This window comes from Amphimedon queenslandica, unplaced genomic scaffold (genome assembly GCF_000090795.2).
Source record: "Amphimedon queenslandica unplaced genomic scaffold, v1.1 AMPQUscaffold_13313, whole genome shotgun sequence".
In the NCBI taxonomy this organism is placed as follows: Eukaryota; Metazoa; Porifera; class Demospongiae; order Haplosclerida; family Niphatidae; genus Amphimedon; species Amphimedon queenslandica.
In genome coordinates, this window is record NW_003546451.1 from 23,248 (window position 1) to 48,768 (window position 25,521).

The 25,521-nt window shown below is 35.9% G+C and overlaps 6 protein-coding genes across 6 annotated transcripts in view; 3 read left to right on the forward strand and 3 right to left on the reverse strand.

The window, feature by feature from the left end:
• The window catches only part of LOC100637593 (neurofibromin-like), a 25,083-nt gene extending 14,169 nt beyond the window's left edge, over window positions 1-10,914 (forward strand). The window contains exons 29-51 of the mRNA XM_019998582.1: window positions 754-900; window positions 1,073-1,183; window positions 1,475-1,645; window positions 1,973-2,110; window positions 2,361-2,541; window positions 3,708-3,793; window positions 4,048-4,239; window positions 4,429-4,515; window positions 4,683-4,920; window positions 5,404-5,544; window positions 5,631-5,699; window positions 5,899-6,112; window positions 6,318-6,432; window positions 6,485-6,568; window positions 6,906-6,956; window positions 7,862-7,951; window positions 8,068-8,194; window positions 8,526-8,610; window positions 8,670-8,904; window positions 9,107-9,207; window positions 9,265-9,454; window positions 9,504-9,694; window positions 10,549-10,914. Coding sequence (XP_019854141.1) covers window positions 754-900; window positions 1,073-1,183; window positions 1,475-1,645; window positions 1,973-2,110; window positions 2,361-2,541; window positions 3,708-3,793; window positions 4,048-4,239; window positions 4,429-4,515; window positions 4,683-4,920; window positions 5,404-5,544; window positions 5,631-5,699; window positions 5,899-6,112; window positions 6,318-6,432; window positions 6,485-6,568; window positions 6,906-6,956; window positions 7,862-7,951; window positions 8,068-8,194; window positions 8,526-8,610; window positions 8,670-8,904; window positions 9,107-9,207; window positions 9,265-9,454; window positions 9,504-9,694; window positions 10,549-10,669 — 3,165 coding nt within the window. The 3' untranslated portion in view covers window positions 10,670-10,914. The remainder of the gene's footprint in view (window positions 1-753; window positions 901-1,072; window positions 1,184-1,474; window positions 1,646-1,972; window positions 2,111-2,360; window positions 2,542-3,707; window positions 3,794-4,047; window positions 4,240-4,428; window positions 4,516-4,682; window positions 4,921-5,403; window positions 5,545-5,630; window positions 5,700-5,898; window positions 6,113-6,317; window positions 6,433-6,484; window positions 6,569-6,905; window positions 6,957-7,861; window positions 7,952-8,067; window positions 8,195-8,525; window positions 8,611-8,669; window positions 8,905-9,106; window positions 9,208-9,264; window positions 9,455-9,503; window positions 9,695-10,548) is intronic.
• On the reverse strand, window positions 10,899-18,280 carry LOC109583301 (HAUS augmin-like complex subunit 7). Its single transcript, XM_019998583.1, has 10 exons — window positions 18,178-18,280; window positions 18,025-18,131; window positions 17,910-17,980; window positions 17,712-17,773; window positions 15,852-15,991; window positions 12,933-13,076; window positions 12,059-12,155; window positions 11,469-11,687; window positions 11,320-11,401; window positions 10,899-11,034 (listed from the first exon to the last, which is right to left on the reverse strand). Exons 1-10 carry the CDS (start codon window positions 18,244-18,246, stop codon window positions 10,955-10,957), a joined length of 1,071 nt encoding a protein of 356 aa, XP_019854142.1. The 5' UTR covers window positions 18,247-18,280; the 3' UTR covers window positions 10,899-10,954.
• Window positions 18,281-18,320: 40 nt separating this feature from the next.
• Window positions 18,321-19,818, forward strand: LOC100637719 (uncharacterized). The gene is made up of 2 exons (XM_003387856.2): window positions 18,321-18,596; window positions 18,700-19,818. The coding sequence occupies exons 1-2, from the start codon at window positions 18,383-18,385 to the stop codon at window positions 19,671-19,673; spliced, it is 1,188 nt and encodes a 395-aa protein (XP_003387904.1). The 5' UTR covers window positions 18,321-18,382; the 3' UTR covers window positions 19,674-19,818.
• Window positions 19,681-21,438, reverse strand: LOC105313374 (uncharacterized). Its single transcript, XM_011406750.2, has 5 exons — window positions 21,363-21,438; window positions 21,229-21,315; window positions 21,055-21,174; window positions 20,092-20,151; window positions 19,681-20,033 (listed from the first exon to the last, which is right to left on the reverse strand). The coding sequence occupies exons 1-5, from the start codon at window positions 21,385-21,387 to the stop codon at window positions 19,891-19,893; spliced, it is 435 nt and encodes a 144-aa protein (XP_011405052.1). The 5' UTR covers window positions 21,388-21,438; the 3' UTR covers window positions 19,681-19,890.
• Window positions 21,439-21,500: 62 nt separating this feature from the next.
• On the forward strand, window positions 21,501-23,332 carry LOC100637842 (membrane-bound transcription factor site-2 protease-like). Its single transcript, XM_011406751.2, has 2 exons — window positions 21,501-21,561; window positions 21,614-23,332. The coding sequence occupies exon 2, from the start codon at window positions 21,653-21,655 to the stop codon at window positions 23,147-23,149; it is 1,497 nt and encodes a 498-aa protein (XP_011405053.1). The 5' UTR covers window positions 21,501-21,561; window positions 21,614-21,652; the 3' UTR covers window positions 23,150-23,332.
• Window positions 23,294-24,706, reverse strand: LOC100637967 (replication protein A 70 kDa DNA-binding subunit-like). Its single transcript, XM_019998591.1, has 7 exons — window positions 24,534-24,706; window positions 24,321-24,417; window positions 24,147-24,245; window positions 23,977-24,090; window positions 23,822-23,929; window positions 23,625-23,711; window positions 23,294-23,485 (listed from the first exon to the last, which is right to left on the reverse strand). The coding sequence occupies exons 1-7, from the start codon at window positions 24,659-24,661 to the stop codon at window positions 23,384-23,386; spliced, it is 735 nt and encodes a 244-aa protein (XP_019854150.1). The 5' UTR covers window positions 24,662-24,706; the 3' UTR covers window positions 23,294-23,383.
• Between the last annotated feature and the right edge of the window lie 815 nt (window positions 24,707-25,521).

The following is a 25,521-nucleotide window of genomic DNA, read 5'->3' on the forward strand; positions in this document are numbered from 1 at the left end:
GAGAAGAGAGAGAGAGAGAGAGAGAGAGAGGGAGAGAGAGAGAGGGAGAGAGAGAGAGGGAGAGAGAGAGAGGGAGAGAGAGAGAGGGAGAGAGAGAGAGGGAGAGAGAGAGAGAGGGAGAGAGAGAGAGAGAGAGAGAGAGAGAGGGAGAGAGAGAGAGGGAGAGAGAGAGAGGGAGAGAGAGAGAGGGAGAGAGAGAGAGAGAGAGAGAGAGAGAGAGAGAGAGAAAGAGAGGGGTGAGGGAGTGAGGGAAAGAAAGAGTTATGAATTCCTCCAATTGAAAATAATGAGATTCATGACTCAGTCTACAGTTTATATAAGTACAGGTGGTTAACCACATTGTCAGGCAACCCATGAGACCTTTTTCAAATATTAGTGTATAAAAATGAGCTGGTATATTAGTTAATGGCAAGTAGAAGGTTGGATAGAAATACTAATATTGTAATTTTTGGAGGGACAATTGTCCCATTTTTATATAAAATTTTAATCATGTGAGACATTTAAAGCTTCTTGTGCTTAAAGTGGATGCCTACACAGGCCCATAGTCACCGGTACAGGTTGGTCCTGTTTCAACCTTACCACTTTTCAAGAGTGATAACACCCACTTATTAGTATCATAGCAATAATAATGTGAGAAATTGATTAAAGTATTTAGGAAAATTTTTGAATGGGGTTAATTATCCCTGACTAAACTTATAAATTTTATCTTAATTTTGGATGTGAAACATTGGCTTTATCTCCCCTCCCCACTAGTTGGAGCTCCTTATCAAATTTGCTGCTTATGTTCCTGAGATAATGATGTCACAGATTGAGGCCATTTACTTTTACAATCCGAACATGGCCTTCAGGTCTTACATTGCCAATCTCTCATCTGCTGTGAGGATATTCTCTCACATTAAGGTATAAAGATGTTTCCATTTCTCCTTTTAATGTGTCTAGCTTTTCTTACTTACATGTATATAACAAAAGATTTTTGTCTTCTTTTCTATCTCTCCTTTTACTGTTTTTTTTTGTTTTTTTGTTTTCCCTTCATGTGTTAGTATTTTAAGAGATCCTTTCTTTTCTTCCTCAGGGTTCTAAGAAGATGATACTAGTTGATAGTGTTTCTCGGTTTCATGAGTACGTGGAGCCAAAGGAGCTTCACCTCCCAGCTGCAACTGTAGAATTTGAACAAGAAGGAAAAGTAAATATAATGAAGTACATGTACACCATTATAACACGCATGAATCTTGATCCTCTCTTTATATCTTAATTCTCTGCCTACTTCTCTCTCTCTCTCTCTCTTCTTAAGAATAATAGTAATAAATAATGATTGAAGCACTCTTTCTATTTGCACACGAATTGTACATATCTTCCTTTTGAAAATTTGATAACAAAACACATAGTACTCCTGACCCTCTTTCTTTATTAATTTATGTAATAATGTACATTCTATTTCTCTTCTCTCTCTCTCTCCCTCTCTCTCTTTCTTTAGGATTACATAGGACATCACTTAGTGATAAAGACTCACTCGTCCTCCATTAGGTATCCTGCTAGGATATCCGTCCATCAGTGTGGGTTTGTAGTGACTGCAGTTGAGAAGACCGTCTTGTTTGATCATCCTGCTTATCTCAAGGAAATGCATCACATCTCTGACATAAGAGAAGTAAGAATAAACTGTACACATGTACATGTATGCATGTACTAACATTCACATACATGTACATGTATATATGTACAATAATACCAGCTCATATAACCCTGTTATTTTCCCTGCTGTCTCCCTGGAATATGTACATTTATGAGTGCATGTACATGTACATGTACGTGAACTTACATGTACATGTACATTCACGTACAAAATAAATCAAATAATACTAGTACCCTCACCACACTGCTGTCTCCCTGGAATATATATTTATAAGTACATGTACATGTACATAACAATACAACATTATTATAAATGTACCGTGTCATGTTCTGTATTATCTAGGTATTATCTGAAAGCAAGAATGCTTTAGTTGTTCGTCTTGTTGATGAAGGTCAGATAGTTCGTCTCTCCTCTCCTTCGGCTGAGGTTATCGTGAAAGACCTTCAAAGTGCCATCACGAGATGGCACAGCCAGCAACCAGTGGGTCACCATCTGACGTACATGTACATGTTCTTATGTTGTGTGGAAACTAATTTATGAGCAAATTTTGATCAAAATTGAAGTTTTTACAAATTTTTAAGTTGCTTAAAAATCGGGCCAATAAAGTCTGGGGTATTTTATCAAATAATGCATTTAGTGCTTCTACTTGAGACAGGCTTTTATTTGATAATAGTCATGAATTTTCTCATATACTTTGCTACTTACCTCATCTTGTTTCTCTGTCTCTTAGAGTCGTTATCTTAACGAGAGGAAGCTTGAGCCTAAAGATGTTCCAGGGACTTTTCTCAACCTTGCCTTCCTTAACTTAGGATCCTCTGAACCGAGATTAAGAGTGGCAGCATACAAGCTGCTGTGTGCAGTGAAGGATGCATTTAAACTACAAATTGAATATGCACTTGATGACTCACATGGTATGTACATGTGCATTCATGTACAATTAGAATACAGTCAAACCTGTCTATTCCGGACACCTTGGGACCCAATAAAACTGTCCTTATTAAAGAGGTGTCCTTATTTTAGAGGCTCATTAATACACATTACTATTGTATTGGGACTGACACTACCTGTCCTGATTATAGAGGTGTCCTTATTTTAAACTGTCCACAATAGCAGGTTTGACTGTATATAATATCTTAATATGATATTAAAAATGAATTATGAAACAGGAAATGAGGTGTTGCTAATTAATTTTTATTAAAAATGAATTATGAAACAGGAAATGAGATGCTGCTAATTAACTTTTATTAAAAATGAATTATGAAACAGGAAATGAGATGCTGCTAATTAACTTTTATTAAAAATGAATTATGAAACAGGAAATGAGATGCTGCTAATTAACTTTTATTAAAAATGAATTATGAAACAGGAAATGAGGTGCTGCTAATTAACTTTTATTAAAAATGAATTATGAAACAGGAAATGAGGTGCTGCTAATTAACTTTTATTAAAAATGAATTATGAAACAGGAAATGAGGTGCTGCTAATTAACTTTTATTAAAAATGAATTATGAAACAGGAAATGAGGTGCTGCTAATTAACTTTTATTAAAAATGAATTATGAAACAGGAAATGAAGTGCTGCTAATTAACTTTTATTAAAAATGAATTATGAAACAGGAAATGAGGTGCTGCTAATTAACTTTTATTAAAAATGAATTATGAAACAGGAAATGAGGTGCTGCTAATTAACTTTTATTAAAAATGAATTATGAAACAGGAAATGAGGTGCTGCTAATTAACTTTTATTAAAAATGAATTATGAAACAGGAAATGAGGTGCTGCTAATTAACTTTTATTAAAAATGAATTATGAAACAGGAAATGAGATGCTGCTAATTAACTTTTATTAAAAATGAATTATGAAACAGGAAATGAGGTGCTGCTAATTAACTTTTATTAAAAATGAATTATGAAATCAGGAAATGAGGTGCTGCTAATTAATTTTTATTAAAAATGAATTATGAAACAGGAAATGAGGTCCTGCTAATTAATTTTTATTAAAAATTATTGCATTACATGTATATGTCATGAAGTAATATATCATTTTATTTCTTTCTATTTTTTATCTCTTTCTCTCAGAGTTGTGCATCCCTCATACATGTTCTCAGTTTGTTCTTGACATCAGTCAGCAGTTAGCTGTCAAGGAAGCTCACCTTACTCTTGAGGTTGGTATTACATCATTTGACATCATGTGGCATCCTCTTCATATTCCTGAGTAAATTTTTTGTGGCTTTAACTGTCACAAATTTGCATTTCCTAAGAAATTATGTGCATCAATAGCAAATTTATTACAGTTCACACTTTATTTTTGACTGATTTGCAAAAATTTTAGCCCTCAAAAATCACCCACTGTACAGTAGTTGAATCCTATTGCTTTTTGGTCATATTCCTTCTCTTTCTCCATGCATGTACACTGTAGTTCCTCTCCGAAGTGGTTGCAGGGTTCCAGCGTTACTCAACTGCTTGCAAGCAGTTGTGTCTGGCGTATCTCAGCCCCTGGATGCCTAACCTCTCGCATTATGTGGTGAGGAATGAGACCAGCCGGGCAGAGCAAGAAAAACTTGTTAAAATATTTGATCTTCTCGTATCTCTTAGTATCTCTGAAGTAGAGGTGAGTTGAAGAGACTTCTCTCTCTCTCTCCCTCCCTCTCTTTCTCTCTCTCTTTCCCTCTCCCCCCTCTCTCTCTATTTTCCTGTCTCGTCTTTTATTTTTCTTTTTTCCTATACTTAATTTGCATGATACAGTGCCTCTAATAATACTTTTCTTTGTTTTTTTTCTTTGTCATTCCTCTTTCATTAGATGTACCCACTCATTCAAGAGCATGTTTGGTGTAGGATTAGCTCAGAACCTGACCTGCTTCGTTCAGTACTTGATAGTTTTATTAGAGTAAGCATGTAATTAATAATTATTATTAAAAATCATTTTATACATTGTACATGTATGTGTAAATGTATATCTGTATTTTAAAAATATTAAATACTTTAATCTTAAATTTTGTTGCATTCTCTTTTGCTGTAAGACTGTTTCTCTCTACATCATATCCTATTGAATAGGCTTGTATATCAGATGGGCCTGCTAGTCTAAAAGTTAAAGTCCTATCTGATACAACAGTCACTCTCTCAAGACATCATGGAGGGATTGTGTCCCAGACTGTAGTGAAGAGAATGTTAAAGACACTAATGGCTACGAATGAGAAACCTACCAATACACTGGAGCAGCATTACTTGTGGGTGGAGCTGGCTGTACTCTCACAGTTTCTGGTCAATTTATCATTTAATAATTATCTAAATGGTATGTACCATTAATGTATGCAAGTATCTGTACACCTGTTGGAAGTTTGAGCCAATTTTGATTGCAAATTATGGTTGTTTCCGAAAAATGGCTCCAAATTGATCACCAATTTTTATTACACTTTCTTATACATATTAATGTCTTTATGCTATGTAGAAAGTTTGAGTCAATTCCGACTTCAAATTTTTGAGTTATGATAATTTTTTAAAAACTCCAAATCTTGGAAAAATGCCCTGTACTATAGCCCATGGATTTTTCCAAAAAATGGCTCCGAAATCACCCCCAATTTTTATTACATTTTCTGATACATATTGATGTACTTATGCTACATAAAAAGTTTGAGCCAATTCCGACTTCAATTTTTTGAATTATGACCATTTTAAAAATGCCTATGCTTACATTCAATGTGCTTATGTTTATGTGATACATTTATTTGTCTGATATTATTTTAATTATTATATTATATTCTCTCTTTCTCTACAGTTATCTCTCATCTTCCTGATCTATTCTATATATCTATCATTATGATTGGTCACGGTACCATTACTACTAAAGCTGCTATTCACGGTCTGATCATAAACACTCTTCACTCCTTACTCACCATAAAGCATATTGCTGAACACGGTATTTATAATTTTAAAAATATACTATTATTATTTTTAATGTATATTTTATATTCTAAATGTGACTATTTGCTTTATTTATTTCAGCTGATGTTATGAAGGTTGTCACTTTGAAGTTAGTAGAATTCTCTCAGCCATCCATCTATATGCAGTTTGGTGAGAGTCGAAATCCTCTTTCCTTCTCTCCAACTTTCTATCCCTCATCCCTCCTCTCTCCCTCTCTCTCTCTCTCTCTCTCTCTCTCTCTCTCTCTCTCTCTCTCTCTCTCTCTCTCTCTCTCTCTCTCTTTGATATCTCTTTTAAATTATACATGTACCTCTATACCCTTCTCTCCTTCTCCCTCTCCCCTCTACAGGTCTCCATAATGCAAAGACAGCTATAGAAGGTGTCCATATACACAATCCTCAGGCACACCATCAGTCCATGCAGTCATCAGATTATACCAAGGACCCACTGAGCACTAACACTATACTGGCAGTGGTGGAGCACCTTCATGATGTAATGGGCTCGATCCGGACCGTGTACCCTGATGTGGAGTGGCATTTGAGGTGGCAGAAACTAGCTAGGAGGTAAGGAAGGGAGGGCATGTATGTACTGTATAGATCTAATCTTTCTCCTTCTTTCCTTTTTTTCTCCTGTCTTCCTATCTCTTTTCTTTGTTCCTCTTTCTCTCTCTTTTCTCTCTCTCTATCTTTCTCTTTCTGTCCCTCTCCCTCCCTCCCCCTCTCTCTCTTTCTCCCTCTCTTTCTCTCCCTCTTTCTCTCTCCTATCCAGGTCTGCCTTTTCTCCCAATCCCTCCCTCCAGACTCGATCCTTCCTAATGTTAGGTGTCATCAGCAGTCATGCTTCATCTCACGTCATCACTCGTACTCTTAAAGTCATGGAAGAAGTAAGACCTCACCACCATCATAGCTCCTCTTTAACTAGAAATATATTTATAGTCTGTGCTCCAGCACCAGGAGAATATATCACTCCTTGAGTCTATAGTAACCTGCTTGACTAGAATGATACCTTTACTGGACCATGTAAGTATATTAATGTATAATAATGATAATGCATGTACCTGTATAGTTACTGAATTAATACTTTTATTGTTTTAGCTCATGTACAGTTCAATCTTTGTGTAGTGAATCAGCTTAAGCTAGGGCTTTTTGATCAGCTAATTTTTACTATTTGAAATGTACATTATTATTATTATTATTATTATTATTATTATTATTATTATTATTATTATTATTATTATTAATATTATTATTATTATTATTATTATGAGAGGAAAAACAAAAGCCTACACTAAAATCATTATATTTATTACAATCTTTATCTCTAATTGTCCCTCCCTCCCTCTCTTCTTTTCCACAGACATCAAAGCTAACTCATCACTTGTTCTGGGTGGCAATTGGTGTCCTACAGGTAACAAAAACCCACACATTAATTCACCATAACATTATCAATACACCCTACTACCACATTATTGCTATTATTTCTTTTATTATTATTATTATTTATTTAATGTGGGCTGCAAGCAGCGGCTGTTTCTATTAATATTTCTCCTTTATCTTACATACGACTACCCTCCCAGTATGTATTACAGTGTATTAGCTAAGCCCCATTAACACTCCATATAGACCCACCACACGTTACCCTGTATGGTCTTTGTTCTCAGAAACAACTAGCAGGTGGCTACTTGTCGGCACTTTGGATTAGCTCTTTAGTTTTTAAGGGTTCCCACTTTTGCCGACTTGCCTTACCACGATTCCTTGTTTATCAATCTTTGTGTGTGCATATGTATACTATTGCCTGGTGGCACATAGCAACTCTGGTGTTAGGTTACTACGTTTGTATTGACTACCACGCCAAGACTCACATGTGCTTCTTCTTACTTTCTGTTGCATAATAATATTAGGCCTGCTTCTAATCAGTACTTTTACTAAGAGAGAAAGGGAGGGAGAGAGAGGGGGAGAAAGGGAGAAAGAGACATATGGAAGAGAGTATTAAAGGGAGAGGGGGAGAGGTCTTCTACACTGTTAGATCTAGAGAGAATTTAGGAGACTTTCAGTCTTCCATATTTGGTCTAGTTCTCTTATAATTCAGCTTTTGGTCTCTCATATTTAGCCTACATGTAGATGTACTTAAGTATCCTATTCTTGGTTAGATTGGTCTCCAAAAGTTAAATCTACACCATAACAATGGCTAGTTAGTAGATGTACTGTGCTTCCTACTTTTGATTGTCATTGCATGATCATGATCATTCTCTTATATGATTGTGATAATTATAATTATTATTAATTGTTTTTGTTTTTTTCTTTCAATCTTAGCTTGAAGATCCAACACTCTATGCTGCTACCCTGGGCCTTATTGAGGGCTGCATCAAAGCTTTCACTAATTATGGAGAATTAGCTAAAAATGTAATTACATTATTATTGGGTAGACTATATACACCCACCTCTCTCTCTCTCTCTCTCTCTCTCTCTCTCTCTCTCTCTCTCTCTCTCTCTCTCTCCTCTTTCTCTTCCTTCTCTAGTCACTAGCTGATGTTGTTCATCCAGCAAGAGAGTCTTTGCTATGGCAGCTGAATCATCTTGACAGAGAGGTTGGGATATCATTTGACAGTGATTTCAATTTTGCACTCTCCACTCTGTTGTTTAAAGGTAAGTCGAACTAGTAAGTGTTAACCTATTAGACTATGGAGATGAGCCACGAAAGTGAACCAAGTCATTCTGGGCCTAACAGAACCAGCTCTGCTACTGTACAAGTCATACTGCCCCCCCCGGGATGATTTCTGTTTGATCATTGGTCATGCTAACTATTAAAGCTGTCATTCTATAGCCAGTTTAAATCCTTCCAGTCCTAAATACAATTTATCACTAGATCTGCAATATATTACATCAAGAGTTAACTTAGCAATATCCAAAAATATCTGATGTATACTCTTGCTTACATGTAATACTTTAATTTAATCATGTCTCTTCTTCTCTTCAGGATTCTCTCATTCATTATCAACAGTAAGGACTAGGACCCAGGAACTACTAACTACACTGTTCTTCCTTCATTCGCCTCATGACAGGTATGCGTGCAAGAAATCTACATAATAAGTATTAATTTTATTTACTTTTCTCTCTCTAGCGATACTTTCCAAGTGAATGAGCACAATCTGGCTTACCTGACTGCACTCTTTCCAGAGAGTGATATAGTGAGACAGCAGCTACAAGACAACAGGACAAGACTCATGACGTACATACCATCAAGAAGTGCGAGTGAGGGACAAGTCAGTACTCAGAAGCCGTTCTCCTACACTCCGCTACTTAACACTCACATAATAGCAACCCACAAGTCTCAGATACTCTTCCTTCACTTATTGGTAAGTGGTTTGGCGAGAAAGAGCTTTTTTACCAATTTTCTGTTTGTCTTCCTTTGACCTTGTCCCTGTTGTTCTCTCTCTCTCTCTCTCTTGCTCTCCTTTTTCTTTTTCCTTTCTCCCTTTCTCTCTCTCCCTCTCTCTCTCCCTTTCTCTCTCTCTTTCTCCCCCCCCTCTCTCTCTCTCTCTCTCTTTCTCTCTTTAGGCATCTGCCCTCTTACAAACTCAAAGTCAAAAACGAGTTCAATTGCTGTACGAGTTTTTAGCTGATGCAAGCAATGTCTTTGTCGACATCTTTCCTCTTATGTACGCCACACACACACACACACACACACACAATATTTAATGTTATTTATTTTATAGACAACTCTATTTAACGCCCCACTTATCTGAGACCCTAAGAACGAGTGAGAACTCTGACATTATAAAAGCTGTCCAGAAACTAATCCGTAATGCCGTGGTCACCTCCTCCACTTCCTCGCTCATAAAACCCTCCTACATCACTGACGTTGGTTTTGGAGGCGTCACGGAATTCTTCAGACCTTTCCCTAAGGTAAGCCACGCCTTTGCTTAGTTTACTGAGTTATCCTGAGGTATCCTAGAATGCTTCGCTGGAGCACACTCAGAGGGCTGCCTTTTATCAGAGGTATATTGAAGCTCTTATACAAGAGATATCTCCAGCTGATGGAATGGACAGGATGCCCTCTACTTCTTCTCTCTCGTCTGTCACTGATTTATCTGATGCTTTCCTCTCAACAGCTTCAGCAGGAGGAGGAGGAGGAGGAGGAAAAAGGTAATAATAATATACTCTTAATACTTGCTCATGTGTGTCTTGGGTCTTCAGCCAAATTTCATCAAAAATGAAAAGGAGAGAATCCTTCATTTTTATAAATTTTTCCTAATACACATACATGTTCTAATGTTGTATATCAAGTTTGAGCTGATTCCCATCAAGATTGGATTTTTTACGAATTTTTGAAGTTGCTTCAAAAATGGACCAATGACCCAAGGCTATAGCCTTGGGTCTTCAGCCAAATTTCATCAAAAAATAAAAAGGAGAGAAACCTCCATTTTTGTAATTTTTCTGATACATATACATGTTCTAATGTTGTACATCAAGTTTGAGGTGATTCCGATCAAGATTTGATTTTTAACAAATTTTTAAAAGCCATGTACTACAGTCCAGTCCTTATCAGTTCATGAAATATGTACATGTATACTATTTGGCTCAGGGAGCATCCTTTGTGGGAAACCCTGCAGCTATACCACAACGTGGTAGCTAACAAATGATATCATTGCTAGGCGTGCAGTGGTGAGAAAAGTTTATTATCCTATAGTTCATATTGGAATTTTTATTCACCATATATACATGTATAGTTCTGCCTATGGTGGTTGGGGCAACCACCTCAACAAATGAACCAACCAGTTCATCACTTAGACCAACCATCCAATTAATACTAATAGCCATACATAAAGCATGATATTGTAGTCTACTAGTATGGTGTACATAAATTTAAAAGGAACAATATTAGTCACCAACCACCTCTCATTTATTAGGCAGAACCATGTACACGTACATGTATAAAAGACTATAATTATTACTATTATTATACAGTGCTGTCTAGTACTCATTGTGTCTTCCTACAGGTGTAGGTCTAGATCCAGTTCCAAGCCCAGCACCCGTGAGAATACTCCCGAAATTGAGAATATTCTGGAAGAAGTTGAGGATGAGATTGGAGAGATACCGCCCGATGGATCGGCCGTGTAATGAACCAATAATTTTGTGTATTTTTTGTCATTTTTTCGAACCCTTACATCTCTCAATGATGATGATTAATAATAATTTAAAATCAGTTCTCTTTTTTTCCTTTTATTATTCTTAATAATGATTAATTGTTATTATTATTATTCTCTTTTCTTTTTGTGTGTTTTGTAACTATTATTATTATTATTAATGGAATACATTGTACAGGTTTTAAAATTAAATTGAAATCAAGTTTGATAGTCTGAAAATGAACTTAATAAAACTAATAGACATAATAATTATCATTATTTATCTGTTAGAATAAGTCCACTCATCTTTGTCTATTTGTTTTTGGAAGATTTCATGTGCTTTATCAGAGATGGGTTTACCTTTAAAATGATAAAATAATAAGTATTACCATACCAGATGATTTATTGGCAAGGAACTAATATTGGTAATTGGCGGTTCTATAAAGAAATTGCCAATATAAAATCCGCCATTTTGTTTCAATCTGAGCATGCTCAATGGCACGTGGCACAAAATCGCCAATATAAAACTCGCCATTAACTTTCCACAGGAAAATTCACCAAATATTACTCTCACCAATAAATTATCTTCTACAGTATTATTAATATAAAGATCATGCCATTATGATTTTATTAGTGACAACTTACTTTTGCTATTCTCTGGTTCTCTTTCTCCTAATTCTATCAAAGCTCCAGTAACAGACTCTAGTCTTGAAATGCCTTCCAACAACTAAGAATTGAATACAAAATGATAAATGAAGTATATATACATGCATGTATGTGTGTGTTAGCAGTACCTGGTTGATGGTTGATAAATGCGAATGAAGTCTTTCAGCCAAAGGGCCGAGATCAGAGAATGCATTCATTTTTTTGATTTTAGAATCAGTCCACTGACTGATATCTGATTGGTACTGGTATGAGAAATCATCAATGAGTTGATTTAGAGTTGAGAATGAGACTTGGAGTGATTGTAGACATGCTATAAGATTACCTTTATCAATAGGAGCATACACATGCTAATGGAAGACATTGAAGAGAAAGAAGGAGAGAGAGAGAGGGAGGGAGAAGGAGAGAGAGAGAGAGGGGGGGAGGGAGGGAGAGAGAGAGAGGGAGGGAGAGAGAGAGAGGGAGGGAGGGAGAAAGAGAGAGAGAGGGAGGGAGGGAGAAAGAGAGAGGGAGGGAGAAAGAGGGAGGGAGGGAGGGAGAGACAGAGACAGAGAGAGGAGAGAAAAGATAAAAAAGAGAGAAAGACAGGAAGGAAGGAAGACAAAACAGAAGCTTATCATATTACAATTGATACCATTAATTTATTTATAATTGATTTGATAATAAATATACAAAAGGAATCATTTTAGTGTCTTCTAGATCCACTTCTCGGTCTTCTTACCTCTTTCTCTGTCTCTTTGACTTGAAGTTCTTTCTCTAACAATTCTTCTCTTAAATTATCAATTTTTGAACACAATTCGCTCAAAGAAGGAAGAGTCCTATCAGTAATGGTAATAATATTAATTATTATTATTATTATCATCATTATTAGTGACAAGGACTCAAAAATATTGATTTAAATCATCAATATGTATCAGAAAATGTAATAAAAATTGGGGGTGATTTCAGAGCCAATTTTTGAAAAAACCATGGGCTATAGTACAGGGTATTTTTCAGAATTTTGGCATTTCTATAAAATGGCCATAACTTTAAAAATTAAAGTCAGAATCTGCTCAAACTTTCTACATAGCATAAGGACATCAATATGTATCAGAAAATGTAATAAAAATTGGGATTGATTTCAGAGCCAATTTTTGAAAAAACCATGGGCTATAGTACAGAGCATTTTTTCAAATTTTGATATTTCCTTAAAATGGCCGTAACTCGAAAAATTGAAGTTGGAATTGGCTCAAACTTTCTACATAGCATAAGGGCATCAATATGTATTAGAAACTGTAATAAAAATTGGGAGTGATTTTGGAGCCATTTTTTGGAAAAAACCATGGGCTATAGTACAGGGCATTTTTTCAAATTTTGATATTTCCTTAAAATGGCCGTAACTCGAAAAATTGAAGTCGGAATTGGCTCAAACTTTCTACATAGCATAAGGGCATCAATATGTATTAGAAACTGTAATAAAAATTGGGGGTGATTTTGGAGCCATTTTTTAGAAAAAAACCATGGGCTATAGTACAGGGTATTTTACAGAAGTTGGAAATTATTTCAAATGACCAAACATGTAAGAACTATAACTACTACAATCACTAGGGGCTCACCTTTTCTTAGACCCATCAGTCTTGATCATGTGACCAATGGTTGCCGGAATGAGCGAAATGGGAGCAGGGTTTGTTAGACCCAAATTACCATGACGACAGAGACTATCAATAAAATAGCACCTGCGATTCATTTCCTCAGATACCCTAAAAGAAAAATTAAATAATTAAAAAAAAACCTCTTAAATAATCATATAATTAACAAACCAATTTTAAAACCTCTTTAATAATTAAAAACTTTCTTTGTCTCTCTCTCCCTCTCTTTCTCTCTCAAAGGCCACTTACTCTACTTAGTTATTACACGTACACACACACACACAACAAAAAGACTTGGGTCTTCCCCATTGCCACAACAGGAGCCCAAACCACGCTGCCACAAGTAGTAGGGCACACTACAGCTCGCTAGCCTTTGAGAACAACCCACAATAGAATCAATTAAAACATTAAGAGAGAGAGAGAAAGAAGAGCAAACTCTTTGAAGTCAAGAGACACACAATGACCTAATTGGATATCATAAACACAAAGAAAGCAGCTGCAAGGCAATCACAAAAAGCACACACAATATCACCCATAATGTACATGTACACTTAATATTAACTACATGTAGTGCATGGTGATGCAATCCTGTAGTAGCAGCTAGGGTTTCAGTAGTAGAGTCAGGTTCATCAGTGCAGGTCAGGTGCAAGTTATTGCCTGTTAAGAGCCTTCAAAGTCAAAGGTCCCTCATTAATGATAAGTAAAGCATTTCCTGGCCATACAATATAGTAGCAGGCCTCTAACAATAAGGAAGGACCTTAACCACATTATAAAAATGCATATACATACATGCATACAGGGATTGTGCCTGAGGTAAAAATAAAAATGAATTTCGACACACCACAAGACTAAAATTTCATAAATGAAGATATGGGCTCTAGAGTACAGCAAGCAGTGGCAAGAAACAGTCATCAAAAGAAGATGAAAGGTATTATTCTAATGACACCCCTTGGTAAAACTATCACCACTTGCTAATGGCTATACCTCACTTAGAAGACTGCAAGTGCTCATATTAAGATATTAAAAACTCGTTATGCACTTCCTTTAATCTCACGTTCTTTCTCAGAGACACCCAGCGGCCACAAACCACTGGACATCACCAACACTTAGGTGGTAATTATACTGGTAATTATTTTTAATTGATAAATGACTAATTTGTAGGCAATTAACTACACTATACTGATTCACATTAACTTTATTATACTAATAATAATGATAGAGATAATAACCATTTCTACATATCTAAAGTTCATATAGAAAACTGAAGCTAAAGCATTAGCTTCATGAAACATCTTCTATACAGGAGTTAATAAACATGTTTCATGAAGTTAAAAAATTTTTCAATTTCATGAAACATAATTCAAATTCCATTGACTCCTGTATAAAAGATATGTTTCATAAAACAAAGTTTCATGGTTTATGGTGGCCTTTAGGCAATATTCAGAACATGTGCATCTGTGTGTATATAGAGCCACAATTACAACAACAGGTTGTTAGCAGAGCAGGCCACCATTCAATCACTTGTGGTCATCATCCAAGGCTAATTAAAAGACTGGAGCAGAGCTTAGCTGGTTGCTGGCTAACTCATAAAAGTAGAAGAGGGACAGAGAGAGGCTTCATCACTTCTTTGAAGGATTGTACCAGCATCCTCGTTAGCAAATAATTGAGTTTAAAAAGAATTCTATACTTACAAGGTTTAGGAGGGAATATCTACAGGTGGCAATCCAGACAATACTACTATAGCTTTCACAAAGAATAGGACAGGAAGTATTACAATATAGCATAAGTGAATTTTAGTATCCTAAATTTATTATTTTTTAATTGCTACACACTGAAAGATTGAATGAAGTGGTCAGCTTTAAATGACATAATCTCCTTGTAACTTTGACTTCATTCTTCCTCATAACACCCACCAGTACAACACAAAGTATAATGAATACACTATCATATACTTTAGATCAATACATTGACCAAAAACCAATTCCATCATTACAGGAGATTGCATAATCCTTGCAACAGAGGCTTTAGTAGGTTTATTTTATTAAGTGGGTAATTTATTATTGAGGACAACAACTAAGTAGCTGTTTAAAAGTAAGTAAGGCAGATTTCCAATTTTACTCTTGTTGCAAAGATATAGTGCAATCATCATTAAGCAATGGAATTCAACTCATTTTTTCAACATTAATTAAAACAATTAGCATCAAAAGGATACAGCACCTGCTCACCTGGACCAGGCTACCCCCAGGTGTCTTCAAACTTTTATCACCTCATTGGGGGTTGCTGTGGCAACAAAATCACCGCAATAACGCAGTAATACATGTATACATGTATATATACATGTATATATACATGTATATACATGTATATATACATGTACATGATGGTTAGAATCATTATTGTGATGACTGGTGGTTATGGTAATGTATTTCTCACAGCCAGAATGCTAAATAATTGATGTCTGTCTGTCTTCAACTGCCATGGACCATCTGCTTATCAGGATTGTATTTAGTCTTTGGAAATAATTATGATCAAGAGTACACAATGTTAAGTACATTAACTAATGGGCTAGACAATAGCTAGATTATTATAACTTCATGTAACATTTATGTGAAAGAGAGAGAGCGTGCATGTAAAGCTAGGCTCAGAATTCTTATGTTGTGACAGGAAGTGCTGTATAATGCAATGGTGAAGCGCAAAATAGAACTGGTTCTATTTTTGCAACATAATACTTAAAAGTATTATGATAATATGTACTATTGATAGTAGTGATGGTGATTGCATTTGCAAAGCTTAAAATATCAACCATATTAGTATTATTAATCATCTTAATCCTCATTATTATTAATCATTAGTTTATTATTATTATTATTATTATTATTATCTTACTTGGTTGTACTTGTTGCTACTGTTGAGTTCTCAAAACTAAGTGAAGTATCAAAATGGGGAGATCTCATTTGGCAGGAAATATGAACCAGCTCAATGAGAGAATCCAAAAACCTCAAGGATTTTCTCTCCGCACAAGTTCCCTAGGAATAAATAATAGCAATAAATAATAATAATAATAATAATAATAATAATAATAATAATAATGATAATAATAATAATAATAAATCATTAATAAATAATTATAATAAGAATGCAACAATAGTAGTATGAAAATTTGAAAATAAATTAAATTATAGCCCACAGCCTTTGACAAAATTTTGAAGCAAATACACACAGAGCACAATAAAGCATAGAAGACTATACTTGTAGATTATACACATAAAATATCAAGAGGTTCGCCTTAACATGTGAATTAACATGTGTCATATCCGTATTATATCAATTTCTGCATAAAATAAATCATGAGGATATGCGTATATACAGTCAGACTGAGTGTGAATGGATCTGAGGAGAAAGGCTTCACCTAATAAAGGGAAACAAGCAACCAGACAATGTCTACATGACCACAATCCGCCCACTCCTGAGACCCAAAGGGACAGAGAGGTAACCATGTCATCACAAACATGATAAGATCAGAGACCCACAAGAATATAGACAACATGAACATACTCAGTGAATGGTCATCAGTGCTTCCTCCATACATTGTAGCAGTGGTTGTGTACTTTGTTACATGAGGCTGGGAATATAAAGGGCTATGTAGCTACTATATACACAAATGTATTGAGAGAAATAAGAAAACACACAAAAGATCCACATGTACATGTACATGCAACATGGATTCCCTGGTATCAAGAGTACATAATACTTAAAGGTAATATGTTATGTATTTATTGGGTATTATGTACTCTTGCCCATATTAGGTATTATGTACTCTAGTCCATATGTACATGTACATGTACATGTTGTTCATTAGACCATTCATATGCAAGTATTTACTGTATCAGTAATCAGTATAGCAAGTGTAGAAAGTTTTACATAAATTGCATGTTGTGTAGAACAACATGATAAAAGAGGGATTACGATATAAAAATATAACTACCGGTAATTTCAATGCCTAGGTGAAAATACTTAATAATAATGATGATAATAATAATTCTGATGATGATGCTATACTACAATACACAATAATGATGATAATAATACAGAGAAGCACAAAGTCAACACTTGTATATTATAGATCAATGAATGTTGTTGGCCACTGAAGAACAATATGGGGTATCATGTAGCTCCTATTATGAGCCATTGAGGGGAGAGTATTGAATACGAACAAGACAAGAACAGGGTACAAGCAGAAGACAATGAAAGACACATCATAATGAATGTAAGTATGAAATGTAATAAAGAGAGAAGAAGCATGGCTATAGCTAGCTAAAGGAGAGAAAGGTCAAGATTGAAGAGAGAAAGAGAGAGAGAGGAAGAGAGAGCAGGAAAATATAAAGAAGTAGAAATCGAAAAGGAAAGAAAATCCTTTGAACACAAAGGGGAACTTAGCATAATTAAATAATTATATGATATGATTAGCTCAATTATTAATCAATACAAACATAGACAGACAAAAAATGGAGGAGAAGGAGCAGGGGAAATTGAGAGAGAGAGAGAGAGAAGAGAGGGAGAGAAATTTCAGACATGCCAGACCCACAAAGTCAGTACAACTGACAGCCAAAGTTGATTATATAGGCACCACACAACCAAAACTAATTATAATGAACAATCCCATAGTAACAATAGCATGGAAAATGCATGTACATGCAAGTTAGGTCGAAATTTGATATGACACTTGATACCAACCAAAAAACCTACTTTAATTAGGTCAGTTTCGTGTGGTAAACACAGACACATGTCAGACAAAATAAGACTTAGCTCTGGAGAAAAGGGGAGAGAGAGAATCGAGTTACATGATAAAGTGGTTACATGATGCATCTTAATTTAATATTTTAACCTCAAATTTGATGAGGTGATAAAATTTAAAGTAAATCAATATATATACATGTATCTTACTTGTTAACCGAGGGCTCGTGGAAGAAACTAAAGACGCTGACAACTGACGTAAGAGTATTTGTGGTTGATACCTATAAACAAGACATTTTATAAGAGACTATGACAATTGATTAACTTTTCCAGAAGCCATTCAATAAGTCTAAGTCTTGCTTCGCCATTGGATACGAGCAAGGCGTGTGTCATATGTTCATCGAGCCCTTCTATGTAAGGACACTCTAGTGCCTATAGATCCTAGTTATTTAATTTGTAATGGCGCTTATAGACAAACCCTAAGCCTTTCTCTTGTTTTCTTACTCTTTTCAATGTCATTACCCGCCATTTTGAGAGTCTTGCGCATGCGCACATTACCCAGCCGCCTCGAGCACGCCCACGCAGCTCAGTAGCACCTGGCTATAAAAAGGAGGTGTTTGGTAGCTCTGAATACAAGAAGCAAACTGCAAACAGAGGTCAAAACACCAATTAGATCGAACACAATGTCGATAGCAGTCTCTCTATTTACTTTCCTCCTTATCTCTGGGTGCTTATCAGCGCTGTCAGAGAACAGGAACAATCCAAGCTATGCTTTCATGGAAATCACCAGAAGAAGGGTAGAAGAAAGGCTGCAGGGATCTTCTCACCTTGATTACCCTTACTCTGTCAATGGGAGGGATAAGGTTGCTACTACAATGGAGCCTACAAGCATCCAAGGTATAAAACATCAATGAATTGTTCTTAGTATGAATTTTGATGCTATAGTAATACAAGACGTGTTCGTTATTTTCATTTTTATTTTCTTTTTTATTTTCTCAAGGTTTGACAGACTCTGGTCACTTTAATGTCACAGAAAGGAATAGGATAGAATTAGAGTTTGATTTCCAGCCACAAAATTTAGATCAAGTAAAATTCTTTAAAGCCGCACATCTCTGGCTTTTTCCGACAGCCAGAAATGACACGAAAGATCATGCAAAAACTCTAGAAATCGGTCTCCTTGTTGCCATTACCACCCCATCTATGAAAGGTGAGAAGAGGAAAAGGTTTAGTCTACTCTGGGACAAAGAAACCCAGTCTTGCCTTAGTATAGATGTCACTATTCCATTGCACAAGCTCATAAAGCAGTTGCAATTGAGAAACGAAATGACTGGGAAGATGATAGTTGAAGTGATTCATATCAAAAAACGCTCACGGACAGAAGAAGGAGGATGGACGTCAGACATCCTGGAAGTCTGCAAAGAGCTGTCTGGGATAGAAAATTCAACAAGAATCCCATTTCTTGTAATTGATTTTACCGCAGAGGAAATTGCTAGCGGACGACGCCCACGCACCCCGAGCCAGCCTGAATCCCGCGTGATAACCCGGGAACTCTCCTCTGTAGACATGCAGCAAATGTACAGGGAAGCTCGAGGCATTTCTACAAACAAAAACGACACTGCGGAAGAGAAACCGTCCGAATGCCCTGTTCATGATCTTGAGGTCAGCTTGTCTTCCATACTGAATATAGGAACAGTCCCAGATGTGATCAACATAGGAGAATGCAGAGGTAGCTGCAGTTTATCGTACAACTCTCACTCTAACTTGAAGACGTATTACAGGTACATGACTGAAAAGGTACCAGCAGCAAACAATTGCTGCATACCCAGAACCTTTGATTCAGTTACATTTTTGAGCTTTTACAGCAGCAACTCAACAGAGGAATTCAAAAGTATCATTGCCGAAATTGAGGTTCTTCCTGACGCTATTATTCGATCCTGCATGTGCTTCAACATTCAGCCAACTACTTCAGACTAAAGCATAATTTTGTATTAAATTTACACAATTTTTGAACATTATTATTATTACTAAAATAATAGCTGTATACATGTAGTCTTTCATTTGATGTAAAATGTTTTTTTTTCCTGCATTGCAGGTACTAATAAAGTGCTGTGTAATATAATTTTAATTATTATAATAATAATTATAATTATTATGATAACAAGTGATATAACATGCTCGATTTATCTGAGTTTTAACTTGGCGGCCATTTTCTTTGTCTCCCTTTTGATGCACTCATCTGATTAGGGGGTTTCATCATTGACTGAGGAGTCCTTGAACCTCGTCTTTGAGATTTGGGATTTTTAGAACCAACAGACTGCAATGACTCTATTTTAACTGCAAAAACAACATTAATTAATAATAAAATTCAAGTATTTCATAAATACTTAAATACCTAATAGCTCTTTGCTTGGTTCATCAACAAGTGGAACATAAGTTGTTGCATCTCCACGTCCTTTTAAAATAAAATTAAGATTCATGATAATAAGTTGTAGCTTGAGGACATTCCATGTAAATGTAAGGGGTCTGATAGGTTTAAATCAAAACTACGAAGTGTAAATTAAAAAAAACAGTATGTTAAAGTGACACATTTGAACAGATCCTGACTTCAATTTTTTTGCCTTTTTTAACTCCAAATTTTGGAAAAATACCCTGTACTATAGCCCATGGTTTTTTCCAAAAAATGGCTCCGAAATCACCCCCAATTTTTATTACATTTTTTGATACATATTGATGTCCTTATGCTGTGTAGCAAGTTTGAGCTGATTCCAACTGCAATTTTTCAGGTTATGGCCATTTTTTAAAAACTCCAAATTTCGGAAAAATACCCTGTACTATAGCCCATGGTTTTTTCCAAAAAATGGCTCCGAAATCACCCCAAATTTTTATTACAGTTTCTGATACATATTGATGTACTTATGCTATGTAGAAAGTTTGAGCTGATTCCGACTTCAATTTTTCGAGTTATGACCACTTTTTTAAAACTGTAAATTTCAGATAAATCCCCTGTACTATAGCCCATGGTTTTTTCCAAAAAATGGCTCCGAAATTACCTCCAATTTTTATTAGATTTTCTGATACATATTGATGCCCTTATGCTACGTAGAAAGTTTGAGCCAATTCCGACTTCAATTTTTCAAGTTATGACCATTTTTTAAAAACTCCAAATTTCGGAAAAATACCATGCCCATGGTCCATGATCCCATCCATCTATCCAAAAAACCATTATTAATTTTATTGTCATTACATTTTTGATAGTACAAGCTGAATAAATTATTGATTAACTTAATCCTAACCATACAGATCAGCAATGTCAGTACTTAATGCCAGTAATTATGATTCCAGAAGATTTAATTACTTTCAATAGCAAGGAGAGTGTACACTCCTCTATCAGTGAAGTATTTTGCAGCATTTTCCATCGATTTCTCATCAGCAATGTTCACCAGCACCCTCTTGTCGTCGAGAAACCCTATACTATCTGTTTAGTGAGTTTAACTATGAAAAGAAGCAGAAAAGATGAGTTCTTGCTTGCCTTTGTCTGTGCAATTGCAACGATTTTTAACATCTTCTAAGAGTATTCTCACGGGACATTCTGGATTAAAAATCTCCTCCTCGTTTGCTAAGACAAAAATATAATCCATAGCTCAAGTATCATGTTTTGTTTACCTCCAAAATAAACAATGAAAAACATTTCAAAACAAGAGGAGACAGCTCCACCTTTTGAAGGCGAGATACCGTTTATTTCCGGACATTCTTGGTAAACGTGCAACGGAAAATTACGGATTCTATTTCAGTGCACTAGGCTCAATAAAAATTAATTAATGCAGAATCAATAATGGAGTCAGAGTAATTTTTAAGCAAAAAGGTAAGGGAAAATGATAAAAATGATAACAAATCACCAATTTTCACATTTATAGATTTAAAGTCAACCCTTCCCTTTTCTCCCTACTCTCGCCATGTCTCCTCTAACTCACACGCTTGCAGTAGTAATCGCCTACTGGTCTGTCATATTTGCCATTCACAAGCTGCTACAAATATACGACCCACTAAACCTCAGATACATGCAATGTCAGGAGAGACTTGGGCTACGTACTACATTTGCATACATGCGTTGCTACACAAAGATCTTTAACGGAAGTTTCAAGACTTGTGGGCTGTGCTGTCATCGTAAAATAGCCCGGGCTTGGTTCAACACTGGGGTCATAGTAGCACTATTTCTAATGCTAGTATCACTGTTCATACTCTCATTGTCTCTATACCAGTCGCTATTTGGAGGAAGTGGAGGAGGAGAGAAGGAGAGAGGGGGACAGATACTAACACCTATTATGCCAGGGGTTAATCTACCCTGGAATCAACTAGCGCATTATTTCCTGACGTTACTGATATGTGGTGTTGTGCATGAGGCCGGACACGCCCTTGCTGCCGTAGTGGAGCATGTACGTATAAACGGGTTTGGCCTGTTTATCCTGTTTTTATATCCGGGAGCGTTTGTTGATTTACATTCTGACCACCTAACGGTCATATCGCCTTTGAGACAAATGAGGATTTATTGTGCAGGGGTGTGGCATAACGTCATTTTAGTGGGAGTGGCAGTTCTGTTCCTGTATTCGTTCCCGTATCTTCTCATGCCATTCTACACTACAGGTCATGGGGCAATTGTTTTAGGCGTGGTCAAAGGGAGTGCCCTCGAGCAGAAACTAAGTCCAGGTACTTCACTGATTCAAGTAAACGCATGTCCTCTATCGTACGTTGCTGATTGGGGTTCTTGTTTAGAGGGTGTCGGAAGCCATTCACAAAAAGGTTACTGCGTTTCTGAGGATTTCCTGTCTCAATATAAGCTCCACCCACTAAACGAGACGAAAGAGGAGGAAGAGGGAGGAAGGGACTGTTGTAGTCTTGATAAAAAGGACAGCCATCTTTGTTTCTTTCTCTCGTTTCGTAAAAGAAATCAAGTCAATCCCGAAAATCGTTTTACTTGCTTGCGAGCGAGGAGCATCGTCACGGACGGGACATGCGTAACCAATGACGACTGCTCCGCTATCCAATCAAACTCCCTCTGTGTCACTCCAGCAATCGGGAGCCAGACCTACCTAATAAAAATACGCCACACGAGCCTGGGGGACCCGATATTATACCTGGGGGGTCTAGAACAGCTCAAACACAGCATCATACTATCAGACTATCATCCTTCCCATTCTTCAGTCCCTCTATGGCTCCCTGGTTCATTACATACACTGTGTATATATATAGCATCAATATCTGGAGCTCTGGCAGTCCTCAATATAATACCAGCTTATGCTTTGGATGGTCATTGGACTCTCATTGCACTGTTAGAGTATCTGATGCCTGAGAATGCTTATAGAACAAAGATTAGTAATGTCATATTATTGATTGGTAGCTCCCTTTTATTGTGTAATTTATTGTCAGCCATTTGGATTTTAATGTATTGGTGAAGAAAATATTTAAATAAATATTTATTTTATTACTAATTTTGTAATGAAAGACATTTTTGAACGTTATTTTTTTCTGCTGCAAGCATGGGGGATTGATAAAAATTGCTGCCACTTGGAGTATAATAGCTTTAGTTGGACGCTCTATTTAGTTCATTTTTCTTATTCTTATAATCGTGAGATTAAATATGAAAGTTTAACATAAGTAACAGTCTTGGAACCAATCCTTCCTTCTCCTCAAACGGACAACTCTTTTATCATCTTAATCAATCTTTTAGTTTCAGTTGCATAATTGACCGGTTGCACTGACACGCATGAACACCTCAACCTCTGCTCATCCTACAAGCAGTAAAAATAGCAGCATAAAAATATTCTTTTACAACTTGGTATATTTTTGTATACTACAGATAATACCTTCAATACATACAATGTACACATTATATATATAGTATACTTCAGTAAATTCTAGCATACTTACATTATAAGTGTCTACTTTGGCCCTGACCCTAAAAATGAATTCCTTGAAGTAAGCTTCTTGCATGATGTTATCAAACTGAGCTGCATCCTAAAAATGAATTAATAAAAATAAAATAATAATTATAATAAACGATTTTTTGCAATAGGATTATAACAATTTCTATTCCTCTTCCTTCTCTCCCTTTCTCTTCTCATTACTTGTTCCCTCAATTCTCCCAATTTCTGCCCGTCCATTCCCACAATGGCCGACCCTCCCTCGTGAAACGTATCCAGCCAGCAATTATCCAAATAGTCCACACAATTCAACTAATAGAAAAAGAAATAGTTTTAAAAGTAAATGTGCCCAAGCAAACCTTCATGATCATTCTGTATTTGAAAGATGGGTAGCTTTTACCGCATTTCTCACAGAAATAGTTTCCAGTTCCATCATCATTGACTTTCTTGTTGCAATCCTGACTTGGACAAGCCTAAAGTTAATAAACAGAGAATTGTATAATTTTTAATATCATTATTCAGTCAGTACCGTATAGAGACAGTTCTCTTTTTTAAGGTAAACAATCATTCCTTTGCAACTGAAGTAGTCTGGCTTTTCCTGCTGACCTAACTGATTAAGCTCCTTAATCTGAAGATAGAGAAAATAAGAAAGGAAGAGATAAGGCATACATAAAATAATATTAGCATTAAAATATACTAGTACTTGTCTAAAAGTTAAGAAAGCACTGTCAGAAAAGCTACCAGTTGCATTACGAGAGGACAGACTTGTAACATCCTGATCTTTACCATGATGATCATACCTATACGTAAAAAAGGGATAATGCAAGTATGTACATATGTAATACACAGTAATATGCTCTTCTTAAAATCTATTGCTATATCATTTCCTTTATTCTTCCTTCCCTCTTTCTCTTACCATCCTTTGAGTTGATGGGCCTCAGGTAGATCAGGGTTTGTGAGTATCGTTGATGATGCAAGAGCAGACAGTGAGACTCCATTGAAGTCAGAGAGTCGGACACTTTTTAGAGCTACCACTGGAAACATTGAGCCATCAAACTCTTCCGCCTGGTAAAACAAAAAAAGAAAAAATGCATGATGAATATAAAATTATAAATGACTTTCTATATAGCACAAACAACAGTGTTTTTACTGATGTATATACCATTTCCTACTAACAAGTACACAGTTCAGCTATTGAAATGTGTTACTGACACATGATCCATAGCACAGACAACAGTGTTTTTACTGATGTATATACCATTTCCTACTAACAAGTACACAGTTCAGCTATTGGAATGAGTTATTGACACATGATCCATAGCAGAGTTTGTCACTCATCCATTCAAAAGTGCATAGTTTATACTCACAGATTATTTAATAAATTAGATTAGCAGATCTTATCTATCATTTCAATGATATCATGTATCTACTAAATATCATTACTGCAACACTATATAAATGTAAAGAATAGCAGCTTCTTGGAACTGTTTGAATTAAGTGGAAATAGCAATGGAAGGAATGGAAAAATACGAGGACATGTCATACATGTCATTAGCTCCAGTACAGAGTCAGGAGTGTCATTATGAGACGCTTAATACGAATATTAATAATGCAAGGAGGGATCATGGTGCTGGTGCTCCATCAACAGAAGTGGCAATACAGAATAAAGTATCAAAGCAGTTAACATGGAGTACACCATTGGTTGTTATTGCTGGACTGCTGTGTCTCATAGTATTGCTACTGGTGGTAATACTTTGCTTCTTACTGGTGCAATTGTCTGCTAAAGATGCTACCAGTACCAGTAGTACAGCTACTACTGGAGCTATTGCTGGCAGCTTTGTTCCTCCTAACTTCACTGAATGGGCTAATGATGTTGTATCTAAAGTTAACCAGACCCTTCCTGA